At 40.7% G+C, this 16936-nt stretch overlaps 2 protein-coding genes across 2 annotated transcripts; one reads left to right on the forward strand and one right to left on the reverse strand.

Moving 5' to 3' along the window:
* Nucleotides 1-4802: 4802 nt before the first annotated feature.
* Nucleotides 4803-7832, reverse strand: LOC117544775 (transmembrane protein 236-like). Its single transcript, XM_034214168.1, has 4 exons — nt 7451-7832; nt 7204-7276; nt 6466-6589; nt 4803-6262 (listed from the first exon to the last, which is right to left on the reverse strand). The coding sequence occupies exons 1-4, from the start codon at nt 7720-7722 to the stop codon at nt 5565-5567; spliced, it is 1167 nt and encodes a 388-aa protein (XP_034070059.1). The 5' UTR covers nt 7723-7832; the 3' UTR covers nt 4803-5564.
* A 1100-nt stretch (nt 7833-8932) lies between these two features.
* On the forward strand, nt 8933-16825 carry hacd1 (3-hydroxyacyl-CoA dehydratase 1). The gene is made up of 7 exons (XM_034214091.1): nt 8933-9121; nt 11652-11769; nt 11903-11921; nt 12029-12117; nt 12296-12417; nt 14515-14693; nt 15561-16825. The coding sequence occupies exons 1-7, from the start codon at nt 9003-9005 to the stop codon at nt 15641-15643; spliced, it is 729 nt and encodes a 242-aa protein (XP_034069982.1). The 5' UTR covers nt 8933-9002; the 3' UTR covers nt 15644-16825.
* The last annotated feature ends 111 nt before the right edge of the window (nt 16826-16936 follow it).

The raw sequence follows: 16936 nt of genomic DNA on the forward strand, positions 1-16936 counted from the left end.
GCGAGTGGAGATCTGACCACTTTAGCCTCAAACTGAAGGGACGCCCAGCAGTGGTGCAACAAAATGGTTCGATAGTGGGTCCTTTATCATGTGAGTGGCTGTGTCTGTAACATTCTAGTTCAAGTGTGTATTGCACACATCATGAAGTGCTTTCTGAATGATTCAATACTTCTCATTCTCCCACATCCTACATACTGTTCCTTCACTGCCTCCCACACCACGCTCCATTGCCGGTTATAGAAAAGCAACACAGGACAATTGATTTAAATGAAGTATAGTCGGTTTTTGAAATGTAAACATGGATTTATTCTATCTTACATGTATGTACTGTATGTGATTAGTGGCAGTGATGCATTTCACATACATTTTTCTTGTTTAAATCTGATTTTGTGCTGTGTTGTATACTGTATGTGTGCTGTTAGGATCGTGATGAGTTCTGCCCTCTAGCAGAACTCCACTGTTTAGAACAAGTGCTTCAGTGCTGTCTTGATGCTTGGTTGGAGGAGTAGTGTGGGAGTAGAGTATCATCAGGGCGAATCGAAATATATTGACTTTAATAACTTCACAGTGGAACAACACAGCAACCGCAACATTTAACCAATGCTTCAGCTCCGTTACCATAACTGATTCTTGTTTTTTTGGAGAGAAAAACACTTTGTAGGTGTAACCCATATGAAATATAAGGCTACTATCCCTTTACGTCATTTAGATGTATGAATACATGTTGTTTCTGCACGGAGCACTCTAGAATGTACACCAAGGGTGACAGTGTCCATTTATAAGTGTGGAAACTCCGATGAGTTAAGGCTTTAGCTCCTTGTAAGCACTTTGAAGGGCTAGCCTGCTAATATGACCTGCCAGCTAATATTTTGTTGTTTATTATCAGATACATTTCATAAAAAAAACAAAGAAAAACAAAGCAGTTCAGTGTTGTGACTCACCAGCTGTATGGTGGAGATGGATTTGCCCCTCTGGGATTGGCCATTGCAGTCTAGCTCCAAGCTAAGGGAAGGTCACTATGACCCTGCGGACAAAAGAAAGTCATGATACCACCGTTTCTCGACAATCAGCTCTGCAAAAGTTCAGACTCGCCACAAACTTGCTTGTTCATGGAAAACTGTAAAACTTCCACCTCTGGATAGATAAAGAAAATCAACATCGCCTTGCCTTTCACCCCCCATGGTTTGAGTATCTGTTTTATTACTAAGATAAAAGCTGCAAAACGTACATGGCCATGAGAAGGAACCAAAAAGGAAAGGATTCTTTCAATGAGGAAAAAGCCATAAATCCCAGCAATAATTCCCAGAATCCTCCACAGATAGTCCTTCCCTTCTGCATAGTGTTCGTCTTCGTGGCTGTGAGTGTCATCATGGAGGCCAAGGATCTCCAGAGGAGACAGGGAGGAAACCATTAGACATTTACTCCTCAGTCAACAGGGTTTCTATATATAAAATCTTAAGACATAAAAGTAGAATCAACAAATACATACAATTCTGGAAGAAAATTAAAAGATCAATTATTCATTCTCATACATACATTACCACATCTAAAAAGGGATGTTTTGTGTTGTATACCTCACCAATCTTTCCCATCTTACGTCAAAAGGTATGAACTGGATTTCAAATTCTCATAGTTATTTTTTCCATTCCATACATTTTATTAACAAGATCCTTCAGTTTAGAGTTTATAGGTTTCTCATATTTTAACCAATGGGTTAAAGATAATTAATGTACAGTTCTTCTTTTGGAATGTGTTTAATAGTTACTGTAAGTACATGAGGGAAAATGCCTTACTCTCGAGAGCAGTGGGAGGAGATCCTTTTCTTGTTTGCTCTGCAGTTTCACAGGCATTGCCTAGCAACTGCTGAATAATGGCCGGGCACATTTGGCTGAAGTGATCCTTGGAAATTGGCAAATGAGGATCCAGAGCAAAAATATCCACCAGCTGATTGGGGGAAAAACATACCTGATTACATTCAAAGGAAGAGAGAATTTTGTGGATGAGTAGGAGCCACTTCAAATCAAGGCTCACACTGACTGCATGCAGATCACAGCTTGTTTTTCTGTACAGGAATCACTCTTTTTAACTACAATAAAACATTAACCTCACCTGTGCCCAGCCTTTGCTTATTTCTCCAGTTTCATGGTTGCAGTCACCCCTTCCTCGTTGTGGGAGTGCGTCCCTGCTTCCTGTCCAACTCCCAGCTGATGCAGCAACTCCTCTAAATCTAAGACAGAAATCCCTGCGTCATGATACTGTACATTAATCCAAATAAATCAGTGTATGTTTGGGACAAAATACTACTTTAAGCAGATTGAATAAATAAAAAATAGATCTTAAGAAAAGTTCTTAAAACAAAGCACAGCACTGAGATTTTGGGTTGAACCTCCCATTTGGTGCCAGTATATGTATTCATTAAAAGCAATGAAAAGCATCTGACACTAGCCATCTAGCCATCTCTGAGGAAACATTTTCAAGGCTACTTGCTCTTTCATGCATGATGCCTCATTGCTTCTTTTTATGAAAAAGACTGAATGGATTCAGTGGAAGCACAGGAAGCGCCTTCATATAAAGAACTCTGATGATCACCTGACTCTGATTTTATAGCTTCTTTCAGCTCTTTGTTTTGGTTGTACAGCCCCAACTTCACTGTTTTGATGTCTCAGCACTTTAGTTGGCTGCCAAAGTGAGTTTTCTTTGGTGAAAAGTCTCTAATAAACCGACTTAACACTTCTTGCTCAACAACAAACAGAAGACAGACACAGTTAGCTAGTAGCTGATGAACATAGTGGAACATATAGCAGCTGGTAGAGAGATGGTGGAGACCAAAAACAGAGCTAAAAGTCTCAAAAGTCTCAGCAGTTTCGTATCTGACTGCAGAAGGGAGCTATATTTGGTAAAAAGTCTCTGAATAACCAACTTTACACTTCCTGCTAAGCAACAAACACCGGACACAGTTAGCGAGTAGCTGTCGAACATAGTAGAACATTAGGAGCAGGTGGAAAGTTGGTAGAGACCAAAAACAGAGCCAATAGAGAATTTAATATTGGACTTAAATTGCCAGGAGGTCAGAAACTTGCCTCCAAATGCTGTTATAGATCTGTATCTGCTGGTGTGTAACTGGTGGCTAACTGGTTGTAACTGTTTTGTTAATCGCTTCTTTCCGTTAAGTCAAGTTGCGGAAAACGGTTATTATTAATATTTTGAATAGAAGAGAATAAGTAGTTATATGTAGTCATAATCAGATAGGAATCTCCGTTAAATGTGTGTATAAAAGCCAACTGTGCTCTTGAACTCACCTATCATCTGCAGGTTACTTTAAGGATTGAAAGATGTAGTCTGTAAAGAAAGCCGGAGACGGGAGGTTCCGATGTCTGAAACAGTGGCCCTGCAGGACGTGGCTGATGATGGCTACAGACAGTTTGGAGACAGAAGACACTTCAGCATCTTCATGTACGCCAACAAGGAGGACAGCGGCATCAATACACTGTGGAACCAAAAGGGGAAATCATCAACATCTGGTGATCGAGACAGAAATACATCTTAGATTTCAATTCCTTACTTACAAATCAGAGTGGTCTTGATGGGATGGGTCATAGTGCTGGTTGATGAGCTGCAGAATACTTTCTGTTCCTCTGGATGATAGGAAGCAATTGTCCTCACCCAGATTGATCAAACAACAGCAATTTCCAGAAACTTCCACAGATTTTTTTTAGCAGAGGAAGGCAGGAAGTGAACAATCTCTTGAACAAGAAACAGAAAGCCACCAGTGATTGCTTCAAGAGAACTGAGTGCCAAGGTGGGACAATAATTCTATTTTTAATAAATGAAAGACAGAAGAGGAACCGGATGATTGACTTTGTAAATTAATTTATCCAAGCAGGCTTTTCTAAGGTTCAATAAATTGCCTTTAACTGAGATTTTTGATCTTCTATAAATAGCTGTAATAAATATGTGCAAGAGCGCAGGTGACTTTCAGCGAGATTGGCTTTGAAGAAGTTTCACATCTGATCAGGAATGTGCCGGTTTCAAAATATTACTGTGCTATAGTAAACAAGGTTTAAATTAGGTTTTTGCAGCACTTTGCTGATGTGGGGGTTTTTCATGGGATAGTAGCCCCCTGCAGGTCCGCGGGGGCTTTGGGATGATACAAGTCAGTAGAAAGAGAGGACAGGAGGAAATCCTGCTTCCTATTGGGGGAAGCGAGTGGAGATCTGACCACTTTAGCCTCAAACTGAAGGGATGCCCAGCAGTGGTGCAGACACATACCTAGGAAATACCTATGTTCATTAAACACAAAGATGTAGGAGAATCATTACTAAGTTGTATATTATAATGAACATATATAGACTGCAACCTACTAGTGACATGATGTAAAGGTTCTCAGAAAATCAAATTAAAAGTATTAAAACACAATATACTTTCCTTTTTGCAATTTGATATCAACTTAGAGGACAAATCTGTCTCTTTATCTGTTAAATGTACGAAAATACAAAATATTTGGGGTTGTTTAATGCCGTGCAGTCAGTTAACCAACATTTATTTTTATTGTATTCTTGCTTATGAGTGGCCCAGAAAACTATGAAACAAATTAGAAAGAAAAAAGGGTAATAAATCAAAAATAAATGCTATTCTGTTTTCTGAGAGGGTTAAATGGGACATATAGAAGTACACAGAAATGCATCAAATTAGTCTAATACTAAGATTAAACATAAAAGGGGTCAGTACATGAAAACAATAATATTTTGGAAAGCAGAAGTTTTATTGATAATAGATGTACAATTTAATGCAAATCGCCAAGTAATAAATCTCTTTCGTCTTTATCATTGCATCATTATTTAGTTTACTTGTCATTTTGACTAGCCATTACATTTTATTCTGAAGGGCTGTTTTGAAGTTTAATGAGCCTTCTTGTTGTCAGTGCTCTTGAGCTCTAGACCATGGGTTTACGGGAAGGCATGTGATGAGACTGTTTCACAGAATAATGACAGGAATCCTGTTCTCTTGGGGAGTGATTGGGAAAAAGTGCGAAAAATGTCCAGTTAAAAAGTTTTGAATGGAGGTCAAAATCATAAATCACACTACTGAAACTTAAGACATCTATTTAAATGATTCTCTTTATTAATCTTAGCAAAATATATGTATCAATGATACAAACTCACTATGTTGTTCTGTTCTGGATATAACTTGGCAAAGAAAAACCCAATGTAAACGACATGGATTTAGTTTTTTTCACATTCACTGCACTTTATCATGGTAGAAAGAAACTGCTATAAACTCTCAAAGGACAATACAGGTACATTCCTCAAGTGCCATGCATGGTGAGGGGTTTAGAGGAGTAATGTTTGAACATAAAAGTTAAATGATACGCAACACAGTCATGTGACACACACTGTAAAGGTCCTTTTTGGGAAAACATTGCACCCTATTGGCCCGTGAAAAGTACCATCATGCATTGTGACCAACTGTCTCCTCTTTGTTGCCAATTCGAACTAAAGAGTTAGTGCAACCACCTCTTCAATTCCTGATTCTGCCTGTTCCTAGTATATGTCTTTCTTGAAGTCTCAAAAGAACATCCTCTCTGTGTTGAAGACCCTCAGTTTGGTCATGAAGTTGAAATAAACAAACGCCAGGCAGACCAGCAGGTTCTTCATCAGATAGAGAATGGGCGTGACGAAGCCAAAGAAGGCGATGAGGCCGACGCGCACAAAGAAGAACGGAAAGTCCTGCAGGGCCACTCCTAGTGAGGGGAGCAGCGGGCTGTGGGGCATGACCACGACCCGCAGGCAGGACAGGTAGCTGAAGATGTAGATGGGGAACACCCAGCCTGAGTGATAGACAAGGGGATGCCCCGCCACCCTCACCATCTCCACGGTATCCATCCAGAACATAAAGCTGTCCACGAACACATCTGCACGAGCGTCGCTGGCACACAGGAATCTCAGTGGACCCGTGTATTCGTACGGAGAAATATGGTACACTGAGGTGCTTGCAGATCGTGAGCTCAATCCAGAGATGCTAAACGGTCTCCCGGGGTTACCTTGTATCCCTGGGAGGGTCCCGTTGGCTTCCGATCGGGCCCCTGGTCCGTTCTGGTTCCTGTCATTGCGCTGGCCTGATCCCGGTTGCATGGGATTTTGCCCAGCCTGCCCGGGCACAGATGGCCCCGGCCCGGCTGGGGTGATAGGCGATACTGGGGTTACCTGTTCCACATGTGTGAGGACAGTCGAGGGGATGTCGGCATCTCTCTCCATGTCATTAGCTGGGGAGAGAAAGTAAACATACTACAGAGAAAAGCTAATTTCCTCAGTTACACCAATTTCTGGCACAGAGCCACAGAAGTTCAATTTTATGGATAAATGAACATCCATTTGTTGCATCCAGGCTCCTGTAATGTAGAAGATCGGGATCTAAAGCCCTCTAAAGGTGAGTGATTTATATGATGTGTTCAGAGAGCTCACTCACCATGGCCAGTCAGTCTGCAGTGGCGTATCCTCTCCACAACGTCAATACAGATGAGGGAGAAGAGGACTAGTGACACAGGGAGCTCCGTGAACGTATCATATGTCATGTTATTATTTATCTGAATCTAGGGAAACAGCGGAAAAATCACATGTTGATCATATAAGAATATTTCATGTGATTACTTCTAATCAATTTAGATCCCATCTTTGCACCAATGCTTTACGTCTACATGTCTGACCTCCTCTTGGTCTGTGGGCTAAATCACTTACAGCGCTGGTATTTCCCTGAGTCAGGACTTCATGCCAACAGGACAGAGAACAAAGCAGACAAGTTGCATCTTAGCAGAATTGATGGCCCTTGTGTAAAAGACACCAGATAAGCAAATGCCTAAAAAGGTCAGCTTAGGCTCCAGAAAGGGCCACATAAAAAAAGCAAATGGGACCTGGGCCGCAGCCAGAGAGGAAGTGAAAAGGTGCCTCATGGACAGATGATATGACAGGGGCAGCTTGGACAGGAAGAGGAACCAAGCTGCTTATCAGTAGCTCCTTATCCATATGCATCCCCTGAGAGGCAAAGGGCTCCTCACAAATCATCACCTTTATTCCACTCACAGATGCCTCACACCGTGATTATGCAAATGTCTGGCGAATCACAGCGGTTATTTTTTGATGATAGACACTATATTCCAAAACAACTACTACTCCTAAAACACATTACACACTACACATCTTGCTGTACCTCAGAGCTGGCGATGAGAAAGGCAAAGCAGGGTAATGTGGACACGATCACATAAACGAGGGCCACAGGCCTCCTGATGCAAAGACAAAGGAGAGGAAAGAAGTAAGGAAGGAAGACAAAGGCAGTTGCAGGACTTGCCAACTCATGACATTAACCAGGCGAGTGCAGTCCAAACCATCAGGTCAGGTTCAGTCAGTTCTGCACTGCTCACCACAACACTGACATCAGGAGAAATGTAGAAACTCACCACTTCTTCCTCCCGATGAGAAACTTCTTCTTGACGAAGACCATGTACTTCATGGGTACCCAGACCAGCAGGGCAGTGGAGGTGACGTAGGCGATGGAGGAGGCCACGATCAGCCAGTAGGCCGTGCTGCCGTCTCGGGGCGGCTGCACGGACGTTTTGACCTTTGCTACGATGACGGCGAACCTCTGCATGACGATGAAGAGCGGCACGCACAGGCCTGCGAACTGCAGCACCTCGCACAGGGCAAACTTGAGCGTCCTCCCCGAGCCCATGCTGTGGAGCTCAAAAAAAGAAAAAGAAGGGAGGGAGACAGGGGCTGTTGTCGCAGTGAGGCGACCCCTGTCCCTCTGAGGGCTGGTCAGGCCTCGGACCGCTGCATTGTCTGCCCACCACTAGCATGTTCCACACAGCACAGCCCTGCTCTCTGCTCACCAACTGCTTACACTGCACTAGGCTTTGTGTACCATGCTGTGATGGGGATGTGACTGCTCTTCACATACAGATGCCTATGAAATAAAAATCTCGTTTTATCAATCAACTACACAAACTAGATAACCTAAATTCATCTGAGTATCTGAAAAGCATGTAGATTTGCATTATTATACCCTTTATTCTCCAAAACCAGCAAACATAAATGGACTTGACTAACACACACAGTGATTAAGAGCAACATCCAAAACACTTGTGGCTCTTATATGTATAGATCGCCCTCTAGTGGCAAAGTGTGATAAGTGTACAACAACATGTGCAAAACATGACATAACAACATATACACCTACAGCAAATTCAGGTAAATGTAAAACAATCTTGTGTCTTTATAATGACAGTGATATTAGTCTTTATTCCCTTGGCTACTGAGCTACTGAAAAGTTTCAATAAATAATCCATCTACACACACACACATGATCTCACACCCGTATGTGACATTTGGATAATAACAATAATCAGAAATGTGCTGTTTACCTACATTACTTATTCATATTATTAAGTATTCTCATTTTTAGTACTTTAAAAGAAATGTCTTATATTTCAATCGTTTTTTTTAGTATAATAAAAGTGTGGATTTTAATAAGTGTATTTCTAAAGTTGTGTTGCTTTCATTGGTAACTGTACATCATCCATCTGATGCTACACTGTGAAACATGATGTTTTTACTGTTGAATAATTGTTTACACTCATCAAATAAGTCTGCATAGTACAGTCCACTACTTTGATAAGAAGGCCCACTTTGGCAACGCATAAACAAAAATGTTAATTACATCACCAGAGTATATAGCCTACACTTAGTATTACAATTTACTTCACTACTGCACATTTATGAAGCAAATATTACTCTTATGAAAGGTGTAGGCAGTTGTGGTATTGTCCTTTACGTTTTTGTTCCTCTCACACTATAACAACAAGAGTCCCTTTCCCACCGGCAGGCCACGCACTTGTTGCAGCACTAGTCCCGCGAGAGAGGGGCGCAGGGATGGATGACCCCGCTGCTCCCCTCCCCACCAGTCCCAGCTGTCAGCTCCCTTCCTGACTTGCCCACCCTGCCCCCGGTACCATGGCGTCCAGCGAGGACGACGGCACGGTTGAGGAGAAGGAAAACAACAACAAGAGGAGAACGAAAAGCGCCCTCGCTACAGCATGGCTAACTTTCTACAACATCGCCATGACCGCCGGGTACGTGCGTAATAATCCGCCCGCTGCCTATTAATAAGAAAAGCCTAGAAGTTAGCCGCTCCCTAAAACACTGTGTTGCTGTTTATAGGACTGAGTCTCTGTGGCCGAAAGTACCTGTTCAGCTCGCTTAATATAGTGGCTAACAGCAGCAGGGGAAACTTCAGTAAACTGTTTGATAGTTTGACAATACATAGAAATATAAGGGGGATTTGTGCGAGTGTTAGATAATGAATGGAAGGCGTTTGGTAAAGTGACAGGCTGGGGCTGAAGCCGTGTCCAAATAGGGCTGACTGTCAGCGTCAAGGCCCACAGTGCACCGCAGTTGCAGTGATAAGTATAGCCGGCGCGCTGACACTGGAGCTCAGCCCTGGGACACTGAAATGCTCAATGAGCAGATTTTTTTCATAACATAACATTTGTGAGATGCAAACAGAAAATGTTTCATCGTGTTTTTAGGGTAAACTAGCAAGGCAAAAATATGGTACATAATGTCTCTGCTTAGTGACCTGTGTATAACTGAGCTGTCAGATCAGTGTGTTACTTCAGTAAAAGCAGCAATACAACAGTGTAGAAGAAAAATATCTGCACAAAATGATATAGCCCATTTATATCAGGTGTACTAGAAATGTATAGGAAAGTTGAAGAATGCAGAGAAATGGCTCAGTGTCTTTTCACATGCATTAATGAAATCAGGATTTTACTGGTGTATTTGGTTGAGTTGGAGCTGATTTCAACATATTAAAAGGAGTGGATCAGCTGTATTTACATAAACTATTGGATAGCTTGATTTATAATAACACATTACGTTTTAGTGATTCTTCAATTGTATTGGTGCAAACAAATCCTTATGTGTACAGTTGGCTTTAGTTACCATCATGATCTAACACTTGCAGCATTAATTGTTTATCATCACCATATCTTGTTTTATGTCATTATTCATTATAAAGCTATGCTTTTAGAACTTCAAGAGTCAAGAGGACATTTTTACATTTACATCTTATAACATCACTTTACTGATGTAATCATCATACAGACATTAACTGAATACACATATACTTACATAACTTACATAATCAAAACACAATGTAGGTTATGTATCAAGCACTGGCAACAGGGTCAGTTTCTTAGTCATCATATCGAAAAAAAGACACATTTTCAACCATTTCAGCTCCTGAAATGTCAGCATCATGACATTCTACCTTTTTTGGTCAATTCATTTGAAAAAAAGAGAAAGGAATCAAGAATATATTCAGCAAAAGTAATCATTGCGTTGCATCACTGTAAACCTGTTGTTAATACAATTGATCCTCTTAACAGTTATTTGAGACATTGTTTCATGCTAGTCATTATGGAGCCCAGCTTCAGTTTATTGTATTGTAGGCCTATGTTGCGCAGAGAGGGAGACAGCATGACAATGTGTCTTTTAGAATGTTACACATGATTTCATTTTGGTAGAATTTATAAATTATGTATAGGCCTACTAGAAATTATTTCAATAGCAGTCCCAAGAGTTGGCTCCACCAACTCATACAATTGTAGAAATATGTGTTTTCATTAACTCACGCAAGTGCTATTGTTTGAAATCTTGAATAACTAGCAAGAGCCACGTTTGCAAACTGACAGCCTGTCCCAGTAAACTTCCCTCCAAAACCGCACCGCAAAAAAAAAAAAAAGTAAACATAATATAGTAAACGTTAACAACAAACGTTGCTAATGTACGTAGACAACTCACGGCTGCCATGCATTGGGAAGACTCCGGTCCAGTGACGCGTATAGGTGCACGAGCGCGTACAGTACAGACAGCGCCATATGGCGCTGGTAGACAGGTAAGGTGGCCGCGGCCGTCCAATCACTTCATTTGGGCCGAATGGCATGATGGGACGGATTTATTATGTCCTGCGTCACTGCTGAAATTGGGTCAAATGAAAACTGATTTAAATGTATTAATATGCTAATATGTCGAATTATACACATTTTATTTTTTAAGAATTACTTCTGTTGGCTTTCTGTAATGTTTTCTACCATAGAAGATGCACATTTTCTTTTCAAATATCGTTTTTCTTTGACAAAAGTACTAAAATAAGTCAATAATCGCCATCTAGGCTATTGTCAAGGTAGGGCAATTACAAGTTATGAGCTAATATTTGCATCTCTTACTATTGTTGTATAATTTTAAGGTAAATTGACTGTATTGTCCATTGTTCATTCACACTACTTTGGTGATGATGGTGAGACTAAACAATATCTTGTTTCTCCTGCTCTTTATTCTCCTATCTGAAGCAATACGATTAAGACTAAACAGTTGACACATTTAGATAGATGTGTATGTGACATCTATGAGAAGGTGCTGTATGTTTATGGTTTGTGTTTCAAATGCATTTGCCGAAAAACATTTTTATACACAGAGCTGAACAACATGATTTCAATTTGAACCATCATTAAAGCCACTTTCCGGAATCTCTTGTATCAATCAAAACAGATCCATCAAACACTTTATTTTACATTATGTGTTTTTCTTTCGTTTCTTCAGGTGGCTGGTTTTGGCCATTGCAATGATGCGCTTCTACATCCAGAAAGGCACAACCAAGGGTCTGTACAGAAGTATAGCAAGGACCCTCAAGTTTTTCCAGACCTTTGCACTAGCTGAGGTAAGAATTTGAGAGCAATAGCTACCCAGTTGTAGCATGAACTGATTAAATACTGTCTTAGAGTTAGAGAAATGACAACGCTTCTAAAAAAGATGGTAGAGATGAATTGATTATTACGTATCTTGTCTTACAGGTGGGACATTGTGCTATTGGTATGTGAGGATTTTGTTTATGTCTTATTGGTTTAAAAATCACAATTACTTACTGACAACTACTGCAGCTTTAAACTGTTGTTTTTATGTGTCTTTTTTTGCTGCAGGAATTGTGAGGACTTCTGTAATTGTGACCGGGGTGCAAGTGTGTTCACGAATATTCATGGTTTGGTTCGTCACCAACAGCATCAGACAGGTGAATATCACGCCACAACACAGAAACATCACACAACACATCTGAAAACTGCAAGAGCTGTGCTTTATTGTACTGTTATGTGTTTTGTATTTACCATAATTGCTCATTTGCACGTTATTTTTAAGTTACTCTGTCCTTCCTGTGTATATTTGACGTGTTTTTCCTGACGTAAATGAAGATCCAGAGTGAAGAAAGCGTAATTCTATTCCTGGTTGTGTGGACGATGACAGAGATTACCAGATATTCCTACTACACATTCAACCTGCTCCACCACCTGCCGTACTTCATCAAATGGGCCAGGTGGAGATACCATTGCCGGGATGAGCTTGAATTGTCATTACTGTGTCAGACATTGTTGTCTAAGCATGTCTAAGCACTGATCTGGAGATTTCACCTCTGGCATGCTTCCCCTCCCTGGGAAGTGCTGCCGTGTGTGTGTGTGTGTGTATTAGGTATCGCCTGTGTGTTTATTGATTAGCACCTAATTAGGTAACAGAACTAACTGCTAACAATTGTGCTCTGACAATCAAGGATACAGAAGAGGGTTTATTTTTCAAAACAGATTTGAAAATAGAATACAAATAGATAATGGCATATATTTCTTATGTAAAAAACGTGATTTCTTACAACAATAGTAATCCAAAAGGTGTAAATCAAAGCCTTAATTATCTGCATGGAAAGCACACAACTGGTTGTCAGTATAATGCGGTGATGACCGACACATTTCTCAGCTCTAGAGTGACATAATGCCTGTCTACTACTGTATGAAGAGCACTTGTGACGTGGCAGTCTCCCTGCTACAGTAGCTCAGCTGAAATTGGAGACGCTGGCAGGAACGTCAGCTGTACACATTGATAGCTGTCCCAACACACAGGCTTGGCATCTTACAGCCGAGAGAGAGGCTGTCTCACTTCATGATAGTGACGTTTACATATCACATCAACTCAAGTCCAAGGTGGGACATCTTGTCTGCAGTTTGAAGGTTAAACCCAAACTATGTTTTTTGTCTGCTAGTTCAGCTCGTCATGTGATCAGTCTTGAGCCAGTTACTCTTTTGTTTAGGGGTTTGAAACCTTGTGTACTTAATGCAACTCTCTTCCCTGCCCCCCACCCTTCACGGCTTTCTTTAAGCACGGAGGAGACGCCAGGCCCCGGGAGAGGGGCTCATGTTCAGCTGCTCATGTTTTTAAGACCATCCGTTTTGGTCATGGAATGTTCACCCAACATTTCTCTCACATCCGCCGAGATGCTCCCCCGAGCCTTTGCTGTGGTCCCTACTAAATACAGGACCTCTGTAGCCCTGAGTCATGGCATATATCCTACTACAGAGGCCCTGTGCTGTCACAAAGAGAGGCTGGCTATGTCACACTTATGCCAAGTGACAGGAAGTAATAGTGGCAAACCAACAAGATGACAGATTGTGAATAGCTTTATGAAGAGCAGCTTTATTCAGTATCTTAGATGATTTTATGACGAATTTGGGAACATGTTTTGTCTTAGTATTCCAAGATTTGTTAACCAAGCTATCTTCCTGCCAAATAACTGATTTGATTTTTGATCACGCAATCGTCTGTATGGAAGCCAAGTAATGAAAAACATACCTCTTAACTTTGTAATCAATCACTTAGTGGCAGTTTTCAGACAGCATCTGCAACCTGATCCTGCGGCTTTGCCCACTTCAAAATCTGCCAAATCACATCCCTTTTCACAGAGGAGACCCAGCAACATGTCTAGGTTTGAGTCAGCGCCCATTATCAGTGTTCCAATTTGCTCCAATAGGTAACATTACATTTAAAAACAGCAGGCAATTAAAAAGTAGAAATAGCCGAGTAGGTTCCCTCAACTCAGAACAATTTATTATGAGCAAACATGGACGTGATTTTGTTCTTTCTTGAATTATCATTTGCTGTTTGGCTGCCAACAAACAATGGAACAATGTGTAGATTTATTTGGATTCTTTGAATATTAGTTTGATTGGTTGTAATCTGCAAACTCCCAGCCAGAGGCCACTAAATCCACTTGTTGGAGTTGTGGGAGTTTTCCAAAAACCCACCACTGCATTGCATCAGCTTCAAGAAAAGCACAAACTAAAGAAATACAACGTGACCCAATTTAGTTGTGTTTGATTACCTGTCAAAAGCAGGTTTATGATAGGAAATGATACAAGAGACAAAACAGGACAATTATTGTTGCTTATGCTAACTGTGCATGTGTACAATTAAAAAGAAGATTCTATGGATCATGCATTGACTGTTGAACTAATTTTTAAAGGTTGCATTTGTTCAAATCTAAGTGTAAATTGTGTGTGTAGAAACCTAGGCATGTGAGTGCTTTAACATCCGTAAACTGTGTGTGTTTGTTGCATTTGTGTAACTGTTTAAATCCTTTCCTTCCCAGGTACAACTTCTTCATCGTGCTTTACCCCCTGGGGGTCATCGGGGAACTGATGACCATTTATGCTGCCCTGCCGTTTGTACGCAGATCTGGAATGTACTCCATGAGGCTCCCCAACAAGTATAACGTGTCCTTTGACTACTACTACTGCCTCATCATCCTCATGCTGTCCTACATCCCACGTAAGGAGACTTTCTATGTCCATGTTATGAGAATATATGAAAAGGAGGATGACCCCAGATAGATTACCTCTCAGTGAGGATTTAACCGTTCATATTTCTCTACATGAGACTTCAGAGAAACAGCATTTCAAATGGTCTGAAAGAATAATTTCGAGAGTTTTATTTTTTATGCCGAGAGTAAGATGAAAAGATCAATGCCTCTATCATGTCTCCATCTTAAATATGTTGCTGGAGCCATGAGACAGTTAGCTTAGCTTAGCATAAAGACTCGAAACATGGGAAACAGTTAGCCTGGGTCTGTCAAATGGTTACAAAATCCATACACTAGGACCTCTAAAGCTCACTTAAGATGTCCTAGAAAACTAGAAAGTTGCAGGGAATTTCTTGAGTCACATTTGCCGTCGGGCGACCCCTGACCTATGACAAGTATCCAGGAAGTCACTGCTAGGCTAACTTTTTTCTGGCTATAGCTTTTTTTTTATTCAGCCTACTAACTTTTCGAAAGAGAACAAATAAGCACATCTCCCAAAACCTGAAACTGACTGGTAGCCATCTTTGTTTTACATTTTGTATTGATGCAATGATGTTAATATAGCATCTTTGTGCCAGGTAAACAGTAATACATTCAATCAAGGACAACACCAATGCAAGACATATAACTTTAAAAAAGTTGATAATGAACAAGTTTTCAAAATGCATACATTTTGCAGATCAAATATACAATATTCTGTTTCGCATGACTTATAAAGGTTTCTTGCTCTCCTGCTTTTTTATTTAAAATTCGGATGTAGTGAGCTTTGAGACAGCTGACTACTTTTGCCTATAGCATAAAGAACAGTTAACAGAACATTTTCATTGTCCCCACAGTGTTCCCTCAGCTCTTCTTCCACATGCTGCGGCAGAGGAGAAGGGTGCTTCACGGGGAGGTCATAGTGGAGAAAGACGACTAGAAAAGCCACCACCTCACGCCTTCGTTTGAGCCAGCCTGCCTCCACCATCACCCCTCACCTCCCCCACTTCATCTTTAGCCCCATCGGCCGTTACATTCTCCAACGCACGGGACCGGAAGAGCCGCACGGACGACGAAGAAAGGAGTTCACCAGTAGTGAGCAACAATAACTGATCCTAAGTCTTTACAGGATTAATTCCTATCTGAATGGTAAAATTGGAAACATGCTTACAGTCCCAGTGTTTGCTGGAGCTTGAGACTCCTTTACTGCACCTTGTTGCACTGAAACACGAGTCACAACACCTCCCGAAAGAGAAAAAGGGAAAAGAGAGGCTTCCAGGGAAATGTGAAATGAAACATGTGAGGAAGATTGTAAGTTGTGTCTCCTGAGTTGTCCAAACATCAACCCCAAAAGCAACCCAATTGGCAGTCCCATTATTTTTTTAAGTGTATTCCACTACCGAGATTTTGTACAAAGCAAAGAGAAAAAAAGAGGAAATAGTTCTATCATACCTCAACAATAAATCTACATTTAGACAATATGCTGCTTCTTTGTGAATGTTTGTAAATGATGCAATGTGAAATGAGCGGTTAATAGTAAACATATTTCTTAAATTATTCGCATACTGTATCACTTAGAGCAAGCACAGCTCAAACTTAACATTTTGTCAGCTTGGCTCCTGCATTCTTCTGTGTTGCTTTGATGTTTACTATGTCAAATTCATTTACAAGAGTGCATCTTAAACAAATTTGAAGTCTTCAAAAAGTAGTTTTCAATAGACAGCTGTAGGTGAGAGTACAATTCAGATTTTTGTAAGCACTTTCAGTCTTCAGTCGCTGTTGTGTTTGTTTTTTAACATAAGGAATCCAATGTCCGTGTTGATAAAGGTAGTTAGTTCCCTCCTATTTAAGGTGCTATTGTAACATCATTTCAATCTTCTGTGCAGCTTAAGGAGTGACTGTGATTGGAGTTGACCTAAAGCAGGAAAACAGGATGTGAAATGATTGAGAGGAAATGTTGCATAGCCCAAGGTTATCTACGAAAATCGACTTTTCTGCTTATAATCTGGGTTAGGGAGGAGAGAAACAATGAAAGTCAGTCACTGGGAAAGTTATTTTTCAAACAATAGAAATGTGAAAATACCTTCTTTTGTGCAAAATGAATAAACAAAGTTCTACAATACTGTGGAGAGTTTTGTGATGACCGTCACACTTATGCAGACAGATAAGCCATCTGACACCAGATCAGTTTACCTGGATCTGCATAAAAATGTTAAAAAAAAGCCAACAAATA

The sequence above is a fragment of the Gymnodraco acuticeps genome, unplaced genomic scaffold (assembly GCF_902827175.1).
Source record: "Gymnodraco acuticeps unplaced genomic scaffold, fGymAcu1.1, whole genome shotgun sequence".
NCBI lineage: Eukaryota > Metazoa > Chordata > Actinopteri > Perciformes > Bathydraconidae > Gymnodraco > Gymnodraco acuticeps.

Coding starts and splice junctions, on each gene's coding strand:
- LOC117544775 (XM_034214168.1), bottom strand. CDS start 7,722: ATGGGCTCGGGGAGGACGCTCAAGTTTGCCCTGTGCGAGGTGCTGCAG. Junction 6,590..7,203: donor TTCTCATCGCCAGCTCTGAG/GTACAGCAAGAT, acceptor CTGTTTCCCTAG/ATTCAGATAAATAATAACAT. Junction 6,263..6,465: donor CTGCAGACTGACTGGCCATG/GTGAGTGAGCTC, acceptor TTCTCTCCCCAG/CTAATGACATGGAGAGAGAT.
- hacd1 (XM_034214091.1), top strand. CDS start 9,003: ATGGCGTCCAGCGAGGACGACGGCACGGTTGAGGAGAAGGAAAACAAC. Junction 9,122..11,651: donor AACATCGCCATGACCGCCGG/GTACGTGCGTAA, acceptor TCGTTTCTTCAG/GTGGCTGGTTTTGGCCATTG. Junction 12,118..12,295: donor TCACCAACAGCATCAGACAG/GTGAATATCACG, acceptor ACGTAAATGAAG/ATCCAGAGTGAAGAAAGCGT.